Below are 14,662 nucleotides of genomic sequence, written 5' to 3'. Positions count from 1 at the left end.
CTGCTAACACACACAAATTTTTTTCTTAATTCTTCTTAAATTTTGGAGTTTTATTTTTTTTTCTCAAAAACTATTAAAGATAGCAGAAATAACCCATAATGCGGGCGATAGAGTTTTTTGACACGCAAAATTAGATCTTATTACGAAGTCTTCGATTCAATTTTACGTTGAGTTATTTATTGCCTAATTTTTCAAAATTGTTAAAAAATTGATTAAAAATGCTATAACTTTTAGGATACTGAAGATAGAAACATTGTATTAGGCTCAATTGAAAGTTATTACTGCTGGCGAATGGCTAAGAAATCGGTGTGTTTTAACTGTTAATTTCTAAGCAATTAATGTAGCCAAAGGAATTAACACATAAGTCACATACTTTTTTTGGCCAATAGTTTTTAATCTCAATCAAGAGACTATTCTTAATATTTTCTCCATCACAAAATGATCCATTTTAGATCAGGTTAATCTTAACTTATCCTTAACAGGGATATCTTGATCCACTCTGGATCCAGACTTGATCAAGTAAAATTTACAAAATAATTTATTGTTCTAAGTACAATTTGCCTGATCCGGATAGCATCAGGATAACCTCAACTTATCCTTATTAAGGATATCTTGATCCAATGTGGATCCAGACTTGATCGAATAAAAATCATAAAATTATTTATATTTAAAAATAGAAGTGTCAAAATAAAAGATCCGGAGCGCATCAGGATAACCTTAACTGATTTTTATTAAATATTAAAAGAATAAGTTAATTTTTTACAATCTCCTTGTTCAGGATCGTATCAGGGTAACGTTATTACACCCTTAAGATATACATTTATTATGCATATATATATAACGTTTTATTTATGTATATGGGGAAGGCTTTTTCATTTCACTAAGTTGAGAACTTTCTATTTTCAGAAAAGTTCATAGTTCATAATTTCTTGATATACAAGGTCCCAAAAGCCCGTTTTAATTTTTTCAGATTTTTCGTAGTGGCCCCTGGCCTCTCCCCCTCTACTTTACATCTGCAAGGATACTAAGGGCTGTTCGTAAAAGTCATAGTCGAACCAATATTTGTAGTTTGAGGGGCCCGTATATCGTAACGCTAAATTTTATGCCCGGGTACCCGAAATTTTGTTGCGCTTCTGTCTCGAAAATTGGCTTTAAGTGTGTCCTTGCATATACAGACAGACACTAACATTACTGCTAGCAAGCAAGTATAGTATAGTACACTGCTACATTATATGCTTGTGTGTGTCACGTCTGTGTACATCACTTGCCGCGAGAAAGCAAATATTTTTTTTTTTTTAAACTTGGATAACTTTTAAAATCCGTTGCAATCATAACTTACTTTTTCAAATTATATTCGTTTTTTTCTTATCTACAATTTGATAGAAAAAAATAGGTTTTCGAGTAGACAACGAATCTACTATATGCTGTTTAAGAAAAAAAAATTGTTTTGCCCTATTCTCGTGTATAAAAGTTGTCAACTTTGACATTTATTATCTAAAAAAAGCCGAGGCAAAAAAAAATTGAAATGAATTCTCAACATAGATAATTGTTTCATTTAAAAAATAAGGCTAATTAAAAAAAATCGAGTAGAAATTCAATTATTTACAAACAGCCTTAACTTTGAATTGTGAAATTTTTTTCTGTCAACACCAGACGGGAAAGATTCATGGTCCAGCAACACTCCCAACAGTGCTTCTTTTTTTCTGTTTCCGCAACAAATATTTAGTAACGGTTCCAAGTACCACGTGCATTGTAAAGTGAGGTTAACGATCGTAAATTTATTTAAACTGATTTATTTAATTTTTTTTTGAATTGACAACCGGCAGTCAGTATAACTTTTACCCCGTCACCGGGTACACCAAATTTTCATGAACTTTATCCGGATAAATTACACAACACTCCGATAAAGTCACCGTTGATCATCGCCTATTATCCATAAACGAGATTTCACCAAAGACTTCAGCAAAATATCTAAATATAGAGAAGGGAAAATTATTGAAGTATATACTAAATGGCCCGAAACAAGACGTCATCAAAATTTGTTCCGGGTCGAACCACATGTCTGTCGGTCCCAAACTGACCAGACTTTAATTCTTTTTATTTTTTAAACAAAATACAATAAGTTGATAAGTTTTAAACATTACTCTGTTTTTTATGGCTACTTCGTGAAACGACAAACTCTAGAATAACATATGACTAACAATTTGATTTTATATTTTTTCTAAAATACTTTAAACAACGATTTAATTTATGTACTTTTTAATAGCTTTTTTACAAACTCGAATATTCCCACACATGGTTAACTCATGCATAGATTTTTTGAGTAAAAATCACGTAACAAATAAAACCATAAACTCAAGTTTCTCTTTGGTACTATTATAACATATTTTTTAAAAACATTATTTGTCAAGAATTAGAGAAAATCTCACATCTGTCAAACAACTGCACTAACGTATTTTCGATACATAGAATGATCGTAAAATCGCCAATAAAAAAGTAAATTTATAACTATTTAAAATAAAATAAATTCATGAAAACGTCTTGGACTTTCCGGTCGTAAAATCTATATTTTTTGTTTACACATGGTACTTTATGCCACCCTTTGGACCACACAAGGCCCAATTTTATGTCTAAAAATCCCACCACCTACGCCTAGTTTTTTACCCTCTCTTGAACTAATTTTTGACCAATTAAAACTAATTTTTTAACTAAGTACACACCCATTTTTGGACTTAACAATTTTCAACAAACTGAGAAATCAGTTGCTCTTCAACACTCGTTTACGTAACATCTCTAATTAATATTGATTCGCGTACAACGGAATTTCTTTATACTTACAATATAAAATAGTAGTGTCTGTCCATGACAACACTTTTTAGAGTCAACTCAATAAACAATATATAATACAATTAATTATAATTTTAGTGAAATAATAGAGTGAATATATTAATAGAATTTAAGCCACAGTGTTTGGATTTATTTAAAGTGTTATTCCTATTATTTCAAGTTACAACCTATCCTCCACATCCTTTGATAGCCTTGTATCAAACATAAGGCCTTACAACCCTTGTGAAATTATCGTGGTATATTTGGATACGTGGTGCGATACAAAATTTTTAATACTACCCTTGAATGCAATCATTTTCTGACAAAATTTCTTTATTTTCCATGAAATTCAATGTTGATTCTTTCTTGTTCAAGTTTATAAAATATGAGAAGCATACCGAAAAAGAAATGATTTGATTTACGTAATTAATACATTCTTTTTTGTTTTTCAGATCACAGTGAAGTTGTGATGACTGCATCGTCTCTACCAGTGTATGTATTGTTCAAGATTCCATCATTTTTGAAACCGAATAATATACTCTGCTATATGCTTGGGGTTATTAATATTATTCTAATAAATAGAATGGAAAAAAAAAATTTTCTTTTTTATTTTATTATCATTTTTTCTATGGGGATATGAACGTGGGACTTTTGATTAAAAATAGACGACTGCCTCAGGTTGACTGCCATGACATACTTAATAGAACGAATTAATAATTTTTTACAAACAGAAACGACTTTTCGGAAAATATGAAAATGAAGTGCTTCAATGATATAAATGGTCAACTGTATAGTGAAAAGTGTACTTACTAGTATTAAAAAAGTAACATTTGAATTTTTTTTTTTTTTTTATCATAAAAACGAAATTTCCAAGTCGAGTTCTAGATGCCAAACCTTAAGAGAAGTAAAATGACCAAGTCTTCGTACAAATATTTCACTAAAGCCTGACACGGTAGTTGAAGACTAAGAATTCCTATCTGAGTTAATTCTTATCTCGGATCACTTTACATGTTTTAGAATTATAAGATAATTTTATGGTAACAATATTTCGCTCATTTATTCGAGATCTGTTTTCTAAATGTAGGTTTACTGGACACCCTGTTGGTCCTTCAGCGCCAGTTTTTGAAAAAATTTTTCGCAATTCGAAGTTTGTACAAGGTGGAAATGTGATATTCGACGGAAAAGTCAGCGGGAATCCTAATCCAATCGTTTCATGGACACACAGAGGAGTTAAAATTTTGCAATCTCAGAAAATAAAAATGTCTTATGATGAACAAACTGGTACTGTTACACTTCAAATAAATCAAATTGGGCCTGGTGATGAAGGAGAATATACGTGCAGCGCGCGAAATCAATACGGTACAAATTATTGCATTATATTCATCTTCTTTACATATTTTTTCACATTCCTTCACATTTTTTAGATGTATCATGTTTATCATGTTCTTAACATTCGAAGAATACAATTATCTGATGAAATGTTTAGTAGTTGTTTAGATAAGTCTGAGACATAAGCCTTAAGAGTTTTTTTTATAGGTGAAGCAATCTGCTCAGTCTTCATCCAACCAGAAGGCTTTGGTGCACCATTGAAACAGGACTTCAAAGATTACCAACAGCGGTATTCACAGACCACCAATAACAGATTCGAAAATGAACTTTTATCAAAAACGACTGCCCATACAACGACAACGACTAATAATGGAGAATTTAAGGTAATTAATATCGAAATATTTCATGATTGGAGTTCTTAAGGTTGATTCTAGATAACTGAACTTCTACTTGATTTTTTTATTATAGGCCTATTTTTCAAATGAAATAATTACCTGTACTGTCAAGTGTTTTCAATTTTTTTCCCGTAGTTTATTCGAAATAATGGATATCAAAGTTGACATTTTTTTTTTCACACGAGAATAGGACTGAACTGCACATTTTTATGTTTCAGCAAGTTCGGTTACACTCAGAAATCTCCCAATCGCTATCAAATGAAGAGCTTGAAAAGACGAATCCGTATAAAAAATATAAATACTTTCCACCGTGGATTTCAGAAAATAATAAACTTTGAATGACAAAAATTTTTTCTTCCTCGCGAGGAGAGATGCAAACAGGCGTTAACATATATAATTTAATATATAAGTATACATTATAGAAACAAAACATAAATTTATGATTTATGTCCCCAAAACATCTCAATTTTTAATTACTTATTTATTTATCATACCTTTAATAATCATAATAATCATAAGGCGTGAAATATCAAAAAAAAATGTCAAAATTTTGAAATATAAAGTTGAATAATTTGATGGATATAAAAAAAAAAAAAAATTAGGCGCTATTTCAATAGATGTTAATAATATTATAATAAAAACCACCTAATTTTTTTTTTTTTCTGTCCAGAAAATTATTCAACTTTATATTTCAAATTTTGACATTTTTTTTAGATATTTCAAGTCTTTTGATTATTAAAGGTATGATGAATGAATAGGTAATTAAAAATTGGGGTGCCCAGGTAGAAATTAGTCTCGGAGTTCGACACTAAGCCTCGTTTCGACGTCGAAGACCGAGCTCGATTCTATGTAGAAATGTTACACGAAACGAGGTTAAAACGAGGTAGAAAATAAATATCACCCAAAAAGACTTAAATAATGGATATTATACTAGAAAATTAATATTATTAGTTATATTGAACAAAAATACGAAAATAAAAATTATAATAATAATAAATTTATAAGGTTTTTATGTATTTTAATTTCTAACCCGATCGGACCTCGATTCGAGCTCGTTTCGACGTCGAAAAGTAACGTTATTCGACATCGAAACGAGGTTAAATCGAGGCTAAATCGAACTAGAAAATAAAATGCATAAAAAATTATTAAATTTATTATAAAAATAATATAATATTAAATTATATTATATATTATTATTATATTGTATATTATTGTTGTTTTATAGAGGCCTAAGGGCGCTCCCTACAATAATACAAAAAAATATATCGAGATGATCTTGACCTGCCAATATTTATATAATTAAATAGCGGCTAATAAATAAAAATGTCCAAGGAATTACAGTTGCTAAAAAAATTATGTTTTGAGCAATATTATTTTCTTAAAACATAATTCTTTGGCAACATTAATTTCTTAGCTACATCTTTTCCTGAGCTACTGCTTTTCCTTGGACATTATTATTTTTTAAAAATAAAATTACATGAATATTATTAATTTAATAAATAAAAATGTCCAAGGAAAAGATGTAGCTAAGGATAAGATATAGCTAAGGAAAAGATATAGCTAAGGAATTACAGTTGCTAAAAAAAGTATGTTTTGAGCAATATTATTTCCTTAAAACATAATTTTTTGGCAACATTGATTCCTTAGCTACATCTTTTCCTTAGCTACTGCTTTTCCTTGGACATTTTTATTTATTAAAAAAATTATATACATGTAATTTTCTCTTTAAAGGAAAAAAATGTCCACCGAAAAACAGTAGCTAAGGAAACGATGTAGCTAAGAAAGTAATGTTGCCAAAGATTTATGTTTTAAGGAAATAATGTTGCTCAAAACATAATTTTTTTAGCAACTGTAATTCCTTAGCTACATGTTTTCCTTAGCTACTATTTTTCCTTGGACATTTTTATTTATTAGCCGCTATTTAATTATATAAATATTGACAGGTCAAGAGTATCTCGATATATTTTTTTGTATTATTGTAAGGAGCGCCCTTAGGCCTCTATAAAACAACAATAATATACAATATAATAATAATATATAATATAAGTTAATATTATATTATTACCAAATAATATTATATATTATTATTATTATTATTATTATTATTATTATTATTATTATTATTATTATAAATTTAATAATTTTCTATGCATTTTATTTTCTAGCTCGATTTAGCCTCGATTCAACCTCGTTTCGACGTCGAATAACGTTAACTTTCGACGTCGAATAACGTTACTTTTTGACGTCGAAACGAGCTCGCATCGAGCTCCAATCAGGTTAGAAATTAAAATACATAAAAACCTTATAAATTTATTATTATTATGATTTTTATTTTCATATTTTTGTTCAATATAACTAATAATATTGATTTTCTAGTATAATATCCATTATTTAAGTCTGGTGGTTTTTTTTTTCTACCTCGTTTTAACCTCGTTCCGACGTCGAAACGTGTAGTACTTCTACATAGAATCAAGCTCGAAGCCGACATCGGTTCGAGCGTCAAGCTCGGAATATAGCCTCGTTTCGACGTCGAAACGAGGTTGGATTTCTACCTGGGTGTTTTGAGGATATAAATCATAAACTTATGTTTTGTTTTTATTCCACTTATTTTGTTCAAACTAATAATAATTAATATTTGTGATTCGTCCACTTTAAATTAACCGTAAACACCGTGATAAATAATAAAAAGCAATCGAATACTAATTTTCTTGAATACAAAAATTAAAACGTGTATACATATATGTTTTAAATAAAAAGAAAAAAAAACGAATTCTGCTATACCATCAGTGGTAAAATAAGTAATACCTGTGGCTGCATGAAAAATGAAAAAAAAGAAAATACAGTCATCAATAAAACTGAAAAATATATATTTTCTTTGAATAAATTTTTTTTTATAATAATGAGTTAACGCGATAAAAATAAAAACGGAAATTTTCTTTTGAAAAAAATACTACTTCTCATATATTATCATATAACAAATGTAACAGTATCTTAAAAAAACCCATTTACTAATATTGTTTTATTTTTTTATTGGTTGTTCTATGTAGATAAAAAATTCAATTTGTCTAACTTTGAATAAAAAAAGAGTACAAGAAGTTAAATAACTTGAGAAATTGAGTAACTTGTCAGTGGCAATATTGTTGAACAGTATATCAAGAAGTTCTCTACGAATTTTTGGATATTTTTATTAGTTATTTACTGAGTTATTAATTTAACAACGATTTGTGCACCGTTTGTATTTATATGGATATACAAACACGCGAACATAGGCGTTCACAAAAGAATGGGCTGACGATCACGCCTTTACAGCCACTCGCAATTTGTTACATAATCAAGATGAACAATAATGAAAAAAACTCGAACAAAAAAATAAAAAAAAAGAAAAACATATTTCATAACATATATGGAAAAAAAATTGAATTTTATGTCAATAAAAACGATAAATAATTATAAAAAAATTATTTTTAACGTATTTTATAAAAATGAAAAGAAAAGAAAAAAAATAGAAATCTCTTCGTCAAAAATATTTTCGGTTAATTCTTGTGACATTGAATTATCATTTTCTGATACTTGAGTGAATATCTTATTAAACATTTGGATTGTAACATTATAATCTTTCAATTGTAATGAAATATGTTTATTAGCAGTTTCTTTTCTAATTGAAATGATTAGATGGACACTGTGAGTTTTTCGTTTTTTTTTTTATTATAATAAGTAGAAGATTATTATAGTTTTTATCGAAATTTATAAATTCATACGAGAATAATAAGTATGTAACAAAATAAAAATAAATCAAAATACCGAGTAAAAGCTGTAGATAAGAAAAAATATAGCCAAAGAAACTATATATGAACGAAAGTGTCTTGGTTCAAGACAAATTGTTCGTGTTTTTAGAAGTATATTTCTTAGATTATGAATAGATATGTCTCGGTACAAGACATTATTGTTCTGATTCATGAATAAATTTTCTTGATGGTGTTTAAATTTAAAATAAATACATATATATTTTTTAATGACGAACCTGATGTTGTATTTTTTTTTTTCCTACTTAACGCGGGACTTGAACCTATGACCAAGAATTCCTAACTATTCTAAACCTGCCCTTTACTCGCTTACCATGGGCGCGATATGGAAACGCGACGTTATTTGATTTACTTCAGTGACAAGATATTTTTGGTTACAATTTACGACATTAACGAATATCAATAAAAAATTACCATTTCTGTTTTTTTTTGACGAACTTATTACTAACATACCTGATCAGATTTGGATCTGAACCCTAGAAAAAAACAATACATACTGATCTGTTTCTGGAATCAGATTTGGATTTAGGCTCACGGGTTCATTTTGGATTATAATCTGACCTGGATACTCGGGGTGTCCAAGAACGAAATCCTGGATCATAGAATTTGTTTTTCCAATATATGCGACTATTTTTTTTTACTTTTCGGGTGAAGCAAATGAGGAAGTCAACTTCTAGATCCGCAATCTTATTTGATATGACTCAATCACTTGTTCCAACAGGTTGACTCATTTGAGTACAGGCTACTAAGGGAAACTGAATTCCGGCAATCGATCACCAATCGCCATGCTGAAGGAAGTGACTCCCGAACTTCGAGCATGAAAAATGATCAAAATTTAGGTGTTCTCCTCATGCCACCTCGAATCGGGCAGAAACCCAGAAATTCAAAACTCATGGAAGGCTCTGAAGCCGTCTTTACTGCCAAAATTTATGCAAACCCAACAGCTCAAGTAAGTAAATCAGAAATACAAATTCAGAATATCCAAAAATTTATGATTAAGTAGATAAAGTATGTTTAGTGTATACTTGACTGCTTTTTAATCTAAAACGAACATGTTCAACAGATCTTGCAATTGTTATTTCCGATAAAATATGTATGAAAACTAAGGACGTCGATGTGGGCCGTTTATTTAGTTGTTTATTTCATTTTTTGGACTTTTTGGTTGATTTTGGCCGTTTTTAAGGTGATCCCTTCCTGAATTTCTCACTATTGTAGTGAAATTTTCTGAGCTTCCAAAAAAAAATATTTAAGAAAAAATCAATGTATGGACAAACCCACAAAAACAGCATTTTACATTTTGAACTCTATTTTCGAAGTTATTTTATGGATATACAAAAAAAACTAAATTTTTTTATGAAAAGCTTAGAAAATTCTACACGAAAAAATACTATTAAATAAACTTTCATTTTGTTCTAAAAGTCTGAAAAATCGATTTGAAAAAAAAAAAAAAAACATGAATGTGACGGAATTCTCCATACAATAACTACGAAAATAATGACATAAAAAAAAAAAAAAAAAAAAAACATTAGGAGCCCTCTTGATCCAGTTTTGCAACTGACTGAATTTCAGAAAGATACGAGAGAGTGAGGCCCACATCGGAGTAGGGTGCAAAATTCACAGTAGGACAAAATTCACAGTCGAGACTGATTCGGGCGCCACCTATCAAAGAAGGTTGTTTCAAAAACATTAAGGATATTCTAAAGAATCTTTTCAGCTTTCAATTTTCATTTTTAGAATAACCATTTGAAGTCTTCTAAAAACCTTTTTTAGACTCTTTTAAAGACCCTTTACTTTTTTATAAATTAACAACAATATTAATTACAAAACCCTTTATTGGAAAGACCCTTTATTATTTAATAACTTATAAACAATAATAACTACAACGCCCTTGATTCAAAAGACCCTTTACTTTTTTATAAATTAACAACAATATTAATTACAAAACCCTTTATTGGAAAGACCCTTTATTTTTTAATAACTTGATAACAATGATATCTATAACACTCTTGATTTGAAAGATCTTATACTGAAAAATTATATTGGAATCGACTCACAGACATAAGGGACTTTTGAAAGACCCTGTGTCATAAATATTATAATAAAAAATAAAGAATTATTAAGTTGTTCTGCTACCAAGGGTTAATTGATACAGGGTCTTTCTGACGGGAATTTTCAAGTTTTTAAAAAGAAAAAATTATAGGGGTATGTAATCGAGGCTCGCGAATCGAATGGTAGGGTTCAAAATCTGATAAAGACAGAAAAAAGGGTTTAAAAAAATAATTAAACATAAAAAAGACAATTTTGCGTTTCCTGTTAGCTTCAGAATAAAAAGATTCAAATAAACGTTGTAGAGAATATTATTTTGGAAAAGGGGGGGGGGGGTAGTTCTTGTAAATTTTTTTTTATAACCACCCGTTTTCAAGTAATTGATTTTCAAAGTTTTGTATTTTTGATTAACGCGTTACCCCCTACGAATCCCCACCCAAAACTCCCCTGCGCGACCTTGATAGATATTACAAAAAGAGAGATAGTTTTATTTCGACCCGACGCTTCCCGACGCTACCCGACTGTATCCGACTGGACGCGCACACGTATAAACAGCTGTTGTATATTTACTCAAACCGTAAAAGTATTAGTAGTCCAGTCAAAAAACTTCGAAGTATTGAGAGAAGAAAATTGAGAGGGAAATATATTGATGTCGCGCTCACACTCGGTTACGCTCGGCCACGCTCGTTCATTCGGTTCCTACTATATCTGTCTTCTTTAAATATATATCTTTCCTTTTTTCTTTCAAATCAAACTCTGAGCCGATTTTCGTTTTCGAAGCATCCGCGGCCGAAGAATAATAACAAAAGCAATTGTTTATTGTTAATTTAATATTAACAATTGGATACTAGCTTCAATAGTTGACCGATTTCAATGATTTTTTTTTTGTTTTAAAGGGCTTGAAACGTGCTGTTATCTTATTGAATAAAAAGAATTATCACTTAAAAAACAACAATAAAAGAAATTGCTTTTTGTAAAATTATTATTAAAAATTAAGTTTCTATTTTAGTAATTGATTGTTTTTTTTTTTTTTTCTATTTGTTTTAAAGGGTACAAAACCATCTTTAATAATACTGTAAAAATAAAATTTTCACTCGAAAAACAACAAAAAAATTAATTGTTTATCGTAAAATTATTATTTAAAAATTGTCCTCTTCCATCTCAAATCTTTTAGAAATATTGGTTTATATTTTGGCTGCTCTGCAGTATGTTATTATTTGTTTGCATGCATGACATAACCTCTAAACTAATTTGACAGCATAAATAAATTGTTTACTTTACAAAAAGATGTGATATCTCAACAAAAAAAAAAAACAAGTTTTTTTTACAAAAAAAGTGTCAAGTATTCGAAATTGTCACTAATTGTGTGTATATCAGTTAAGATGTGATACCAGAAAGACAAGAAAGAAATATATTAAATATAAAAATTTTAAACTTGACCCCACCTGGTTTTTTCCAAATAAAATTTCAGTATTCAAAACATATATTTTACATCAGGTGAGGTCAAGTTTAAAATTTTTTTTTTTCAATAGTTCAGGCTTAATTACAACGTCAAAAATATATTTCTTTCTTGTCTTTCTGGTATCACATCTTAATTAATATACACACAATTATTGACAATTTCGAATACTTACAATTTTTTAAATAATAAAGGGTCTTTCTAATAACGAGTTTTGTGATGAATATTGTTAATAATTTATAAAGAAGTAAAGGGTTTTGTGATTATTATTGTTAATAGAGTTTTAAAAATAACGGGTCTTCAAATTGGAGTATTTTCATAATTATTTTTAATAAATTTGGAAAAATAAACGGTCTTTTAAATCAAGGGTTTTTGTGGTAATTATTTATTGTTAATTATAAAAATGTATGTGGGGTTTTATAGTCAATTGTTTATGTAATCTCCAAGTTTTAACAATCATAATAGGGGTGTCATTGTCAGGGTTTTCTAAAATAATTTGCAGAGCCATCTATTGCTTTTTTCTTGTCTCGTAGTTTGACTAGCAATTTTGTACCACTGTGAATTTTGGACCCTACTCCCACATCGACGTCTTTACTTGGTAGACTTGCTCTTATATATATAGAAAGTAAAAAATAAAATATATATACAAAATATATATAAATATATATAGTAGATATAGTAGACTGCAGCTGTGCAAATCTCGTAGCGATAATATATATGGTATATATATATATATTAGGGTGGTCCTTATGAAGGCTTTGGTGGAATTTTTACACTATTACCCTCTCATTTGGTGAGAAATACATTAAGAAAATCACCCCAAATTTTAAAAACTTTTAGTCAACATTAAGGTTGTTTATAAATAATTAAATTGCCACCCAATTTTTTTTTCTTTTGCTAATTTTTTAAATGAAATGAATATCTATATTCTCAATATTTTCAATTTTTTTCTGACTCCGTTTTTCTGAGATAATGAATATCAAAGTTGACAACTTTTATACGCGAGGATAGTACAATAAGTTAAAATACCGTACATTTTTATTTTTCCGAGTCCATTTTCCACAAAAAAATTTCCAAATTACTATCAAATTATAGTGTTTGGCAAGACGAATACGATAAAAAAATTTGCATTTTTTCTGACGTTGATTTTTAAAGATATTTAATGTTGGATTTTAAAATTTTCTCGCAACGTGAGAACATGAGCGAATTGTGAGATACTGAGCTTTGAAAGTGAAATATATCGAAATTTTTTACTAATTTTTTATTGATTTGATATTTTTGTAAAGCAATAAATTGAAAAAAAATCAATGTTAATGATGATTTTAGTAGTATTTATTACGAAGAAAACAATGGTGATAATAAAAATTCAATATCTCTATTCGTTTTTAGGATATAAATTATTGAAAAATCAAAAATATCGATATATTTATATAAGATGATCAGTTGTAACCAGAAAAAACTAGATTCCATAGTTATATTCCAACTTGGATAAGGAAAAATGTTTTTTTACCTAGCCACTAGATTTTGTACCTAGCCATTACATATATGGGGCATTCTGAGTCACTTCAGCTGTTCATCTGCCTGACCCTCACGGATTTAGTTGAAAATTTTTATATATGTTTTTTTTTGGCTTTTCATGCAGCATTTTTTATAACAGAAGGTACTCAATCATTATATTCGATAAAAAATTAGAGTGGGCCGAGACGTTTTTATAATTTTTTTTTTTTTTTTTTCAATTTTGTTTTTTCAAAAAATTTTGAAAAAAAAAATTATATTTTCAAATGAAGATGTGTAAAAAATCTTGGTAACTTGGTCGATTATTCTCGCCATGCAGTTCAGAGAATCGATAACAATATATTCTTATACTTATTTACACAATGACATATTTTGTTCTTTCTGTTGAAAAAAAAGTTCTCCTTGCAAACAGAATTTTTTTTTGTAATCACGATAATAAATAATCATTAAATATATTAAATACGTGCTGTCGTTCTAAAACAGAGCAACGGTGACCCCATTTAATTCTTCTGTATTCAAATATTTATGTTCTCAATTCAGTTTTCTCTAAAAATTATTTTCTTAGATAACATGGTTCAAAGATGGTCAAAAAGTTCAAGAATCACAGCAGGTTGAGATGAATTATTCGAATCAACAAGCTACCCTTCGTATAAGAGAGACGACCCATGCAGACTCAGGTTTTTATACACTACTAGCTGAAAATCCTCAAGGTTGCACTGTCAGTTCTGCTTTTTTGGCAATCGAAACCACTGACGTAGTTGATAATGTGCAGCCGAATTACAGTCGAGAGGATGTTATAAATAATATTGAAACGTCTGAAGGCCCTGATGCTGGCAAAGCTTTGGCACCAAATTTTATTCACGTTTCAACGAACCGTGAAGTGAGAGAAGGGAAAATGACGAGATTTGACTGCCGGGTTACTGGCAGACCCTATCCAGAAGTTACATGGTTTCTCAATGGGTTTCTGGTTTCAAATGACGCTACTCATAAAGTTCTTGTCAATGAAAGTGGTAGCCATTCGTTAATGATAACAAATGTGACAAAGTCAGATGGAGGTATTTTGACCTGTCTCGCTAAAAACAAAGCAGGTGAAACTTCTTTTCAGTGTTCTATCTATGTTATGGAACAAGAACAAGTTGTCGCACCAAAATTTGTTGAACGCTTTACTACAATGAACGTCAAGGAAGGAGAACCTGTTTGTTTCAATGCAAGGGCTGTAGGTACACCAGTGCCCCGCATAACTTGGCAAAAAGTAGGATTTAATAAAATTTATCATGGTTTGTTTTTTG

At 29.2% G+C, this 14,662-nt stretch overlaps 1 protein-coding gene across 2 annotated transcripts in view; it reads left to right on the top strand.

The window, feature by feature from the left end:
- Nucleotides 1-14,662, top strand: part of LOC122849083 (titin) — a 59,610-nt gene that overhangs the window by 13,503 nt on the left and 31,445 nt on the right. Inside the window, exons 3-7 of one of the 2 annotated variants that reach the window (XM_044147652.1) lie at nt 3,279-3,318; nt 3,911-4,185; nt 4,363-4,538; nt 9,075-9,302; nt 13,939-14,625. In XM_044147652.1, coding sequence (XP_044003587.1) covers nt 3,279-3,318; nt 3,911-4,185; nt 4,363-4,538; nt 9,075-9,302; nt 13,939-14,625 — 1,406 coding nt within the window. The remainder of the gene's footprint in view (nt 1-3,278; nt 3,319-3,910; nt 4,186-4,362; nt 4,539-9,074; nt 9,303-13,938; nt 14,626-14,662) is intronic. The other variant, XM_044147653.1, reaches the window with a different exon arrangement.

Source organism: Aphidius gifuensis, linkage group LG2, assembly GCF_014905175.1.
Source record: "Aphidius gifuensis isolate YNYX2018 linkage group LG2, ASM1490517v1, whole genome shotgun sequence".
Taxonomy (NCBI): Eukaryota; Metazoa; Arthropoda; class Insecta; order Hymenoptera; family Braconidae; genus Aphidius; species Aphidius gifuensis.
Note: the sequence above shows the minus strand (reverse complement) of the source record. Positions and strands in the feature narration are given on the sequence as shown.